The sequence below is a fragment of the Cynara cardunculus genome, unplaced genomic scaffold, assembly GCF_001531365.2.
Source record: "Cynara cardunculus var. scolymus isolate 2C unplaced genomic scaffold, CcrdV1 Un_Scaffold_682, whole genome shotgun sequence".
NCBI classification, from domain to species: domain Eukaryota; kingdom Viridiplantae; phylum Streptophyta; class Magnoliopsida; order Asterales; family Asteraceae; genus Cynara; species Cynara cardunculus.
In genome coordinates, this window is record NW_020200604.1 from 84,766 (window position 1) to 88,976 (window position 4,211).

Below are 4,211 nucleotides of genomic sequence, written 5' to 3' on the forward strand. Positions count from 1 at the left end.
CGTAAACGAACATAAACGAACGTAAATGAACGATAAATGAACGAACGTAAACGAAAGGTAAATGAACGAACGTTTACGAACATAAATGAACGAACGTGTAGAGGTCCTCTGTGATCCCGAGTCGTGGCAATTAATAGATTGAAAACTTTTTCTATTATTTTGTTACACTATTGCGATAACATGTCGCCTTTGTGACCATCGTTTGGAAAACATATATGGCACTTGCAGTCTTCTATATATATATATACACACACACATTTTATATATATATATATATATATATATATATATTTTAATGATAACCCACAAAGCGATCTATACTAAAGTTAAGTACTTCCCACCTTCCTTCATCATATATGCATGTAATGGTGGTAATTTTTTTGCTTGTGAAGGTGCTGAAAATGGATATTAAAAGCATAAAACCACCCTAAGAGCAAGAGGAACTTGGGCTCTCTGGTAGCATTGTATGCTAATGTATTATTTTTTCAATGGTTAATTAGTATATGTTTCTTATTATAATTTGATGTAGATATAGATTATGAAATATTTGACATGAAAACAACTCATAATGGTAAATTACATCAAATGCATTTGAAGGACTAAACATACAAAGAATTATCCAAATATGACCAAGTGGCATTCAAATTAATTATTTCCATATAAAGACATGTTTTAATAAGGTCAACAAATTGGTTGTGAATATATATATTCAAATATGAAACAGTAACTCGGAGGTATAGGAATTTTCTATATAATAAACACCAAACTTGTAAGTTCTGACACAAAAACTTTTGTGCTTGTGCCAAAGAGAAATAGAAGGAGATGGAGATGGAGATGGTTAAGTTTTTTCACATGAATGGAGGAGCTGGAGGTGCAAGTTATTCAAATAATTCTGGACTTCAGGTATGCCTTTTGAACTTGTGCTTAATTAAGCACTAATTTTTTTTTCATCCTTACTTTCATCTCATTGTATTATATCATATAAGAATCTGAGAATGGAAATTTTATATGTGAAATATTAAAAAAGTTCATAAGAAAATGCATATATATATATATATGTGTGTGTGTGTGAATCTATATGAATAAAATGTAACGTCAATTCACATACGAATATTCAATAAAAAAAACTGGATTTTTTGAATAGATTCACATATCAACCTTCTTTTAACCTGTCCTCTTACTTTTTGTTTAGTTTCTTTTATTTAAACTTGCCCCTATACATATATATATATATATATATATATATATATATACACACACACATATACGAGCCTTTCATGTGATAACAACAAAAATTTTGAGAACTGTGAGAATCTATATATTTATTTATACTTATACACTAATGAGTTTTAGTAAGTATATGCATCAACACGTATGTGCTTGCACACACATATATATATATATATATATATATATATACATGATGAATATACAAGTTTTTACAATTTTCAATTTTTTTATGATTCTCCGGCCCGTAGACATGATGCTATATATATATTGGGTTCCGTCGAAGAATCAAAATTTAGTGAGAATCGTAAAATCACTTTGTTAATGAGAGTTCACATAAGTTAACTTGATAAAATTCACTAACATATGTTAAGATTTCATTACAAGGTATGCTAATGTATTTTAACTTTTGTTAAAAATTTATGATAATATTTATACGCTTTTCTTACAAAATTTTGATTTTTTACACAATCTTAGATGTGTGTATATATATATATATATATGTATATATATGATGAATATACAAGTTTTCACAATATTCAATTTTTTATGTTTCTCTTGTAAACATGACGTTATATATATTGGGTTCCGTTTTGTGAGAATCGTAAAATCACTTTGTTAGCCAAAATTCAGATAAGTTAACATTCCTTACATATGTTTAGTTATCACTATAAGGGATGTTAATGTGTTTTAAGCCTTTTAATTAACTTACGTTAATATTTTATTATAACATTTCTACACTCTTACAAAATTTTGATTTTTCACACGATCCCCCGTGTGTATATATATATATAGAGAGAGAGAGAGAGGTGAGTTATTATACAACATCTTACATTTGTACAACCAATACAACTCAATCTCAACCGTACATTTAATTTGACGAATATGTAATTTATAAAAGTTTTGATTATTTCCTGATATAAGTATTAATCATAATTAATGAACCGTATTCATATTCCATAAATATTTAAATCATAATAAATGAACTCTCAACATTTCCATAAATATTTCAATTTATTGGGTTGCATTGGTTGTACAAATGCGATAGGTTGTATTTGAAACAATATATATATATATATATATATATATATATATAGAGAGAGAGAGAGAGAGAGAGAGAGAGAGCTAGGTTGTTTCATTAACTCAATTTTTAATGTTAACTAGTTAACCTAGTAGACTAATAGGATTCCTTGTTTGTAGTAGATTTCAATAAAGTATTGATTATGAGATGGATGATATTAGGTAAATTATACACAATGTATTATAATTAAATAAAATTAATTAATGAGTGGTTATAATTTAATAGTTGCTTGATTGTTAGGATTATTATCAATTATTCGAATTACAAAATGTATTATAATTAAATAAAATCAATCTTGATGAAATTGTTAATCTGAGTGCACTAAATCACAATTAAACATTTTTTAAAATGTGAATATTAATATACACAATGGATAAATGGTTAATCCGAGTGAACAAATCACAAGTAAACATCTTTGAAGCTTATAGTTAATGTCGTTTCTAGTGATATGAACACTATGGAGAAAAATATTGTGAAACCACTAGTGAACATATTTCCGTAAGAGTACAATTTTCATTGTCTGTTAATATATGAAAAGATTGAATAACCAAGTGAACTTTTATGAACATATATGAACATTGTTTAAATATTAATGAACATAATCACATTGTTCATATATTGATGGACATAATCACGTTGTTCAGAAGTGAGCCCATGTTCATATAGAGGGAGATGTCGTGTGTATATTAATGTTCATGATGATGGAGAATTTTTTATTAAATGGCAATTAACAGTTATAAATTTTATGAATTTTTTCCAATAATACCCTTGTTCGTGTATGTTCATCTTAGGTGATAATATATTATATTATTAGTTATTACAAAATCGCCATTATAAATGCCGCTATTGATTTACAAGATAAATGGTTGTGATGAGTTCACAAAGTTAATACCATAAATTGGGTTAACAAAAGAACCTACTCTTCTATATGTATATACATGTGTGTGTGTGTATATATACATATATATATATATGTATATATGTATAGAGTAGGGATCATGTGAGACCAACCTGTTTTCATGAGACTCGTAATACCACATTTTTACATTTGAAATTTCACAGCAAAACATTGTGAAGGTAAAAAAATCCGGACATTTATAGCAGAAACACTGTGAAAGTTACCTTAACAATATTTTGCTATTAAGTTTCAAATATAAAAATATAGTCTCATGGGTCTCAATAAAACAGGTTGGTCTCATTTGAAAACCCAACCCTATTTAGGTGGTTTGCAAAAGGAGTCTCTCTCTCTCTCTCTCTCTATATGAATATATATATAGGCGGTTTCAAATACAAACCATGCAGTTCTTACGAACTATAATCAATGTTTATATTAGAAAACAATCGAGATATTTATGGACAATTATCATGATTCATTAATTATGGTTGATATATATATATATATATATATATATAGAGAGAGAGAGAGAGAGAGAGATAAGCGATCAATTGAAAACCGGCTTCATTTGTGTAAACCATGTAAACTATGTAAACCAATCTCATTCATCCATTTTCTTGATCGTTGGTCAAGATTAGTTTAGATTATATTAGGAAATTAAAAAAAATTATTTTATAATCCCTATAAGGGCAAAATGGTAACTTTGGTAGTGGTAATATTAATGGCAACCATATCATGTATATCGTAATATTAGTGAAACAAAAGCATTTGTAAAATAATATATTAATTTTATGTTCAAATATTATAAATAAAATTACATCCATCATTAAAATAGATCAACAATAAAAATAAAATAAACTATAATCAATTTAAAATGATTCCTTACAAAGCTATTGAAATGTTACTATGAAATTGTTTCACAAGGGAGTATATGGTTACTTATAGAGCTATTGAAATGTTACTATGAAACTGTTTCATAAGGGAGTATATGGTTACTTATAGAGCTAT

At 27.1% G+C, this 4,211-nt stretch overlaps 1 protein-coding gene across 1 annotated transcript in view; it reads left to right on the top strand.

Moving 5' to 3' along the window:
- Window positions 1–828: 828 nt before the first annotated feature.
- Window positions 829–4,211, top strand: part of LOC112501917 (salicylate carboxymethyltransferase-like) — a 5,693-nt gene continuing 2,310 nt past the window's right edge. The window contains exon 1 of the mRNA XM_025105687.1: window positions 829–903. Coding sequence (XP_024961455.1) covers window positions 829–903 — 75 coding nt within the window. The remainder of the gene's footprint in view (window positions 904–4,211) is intronic.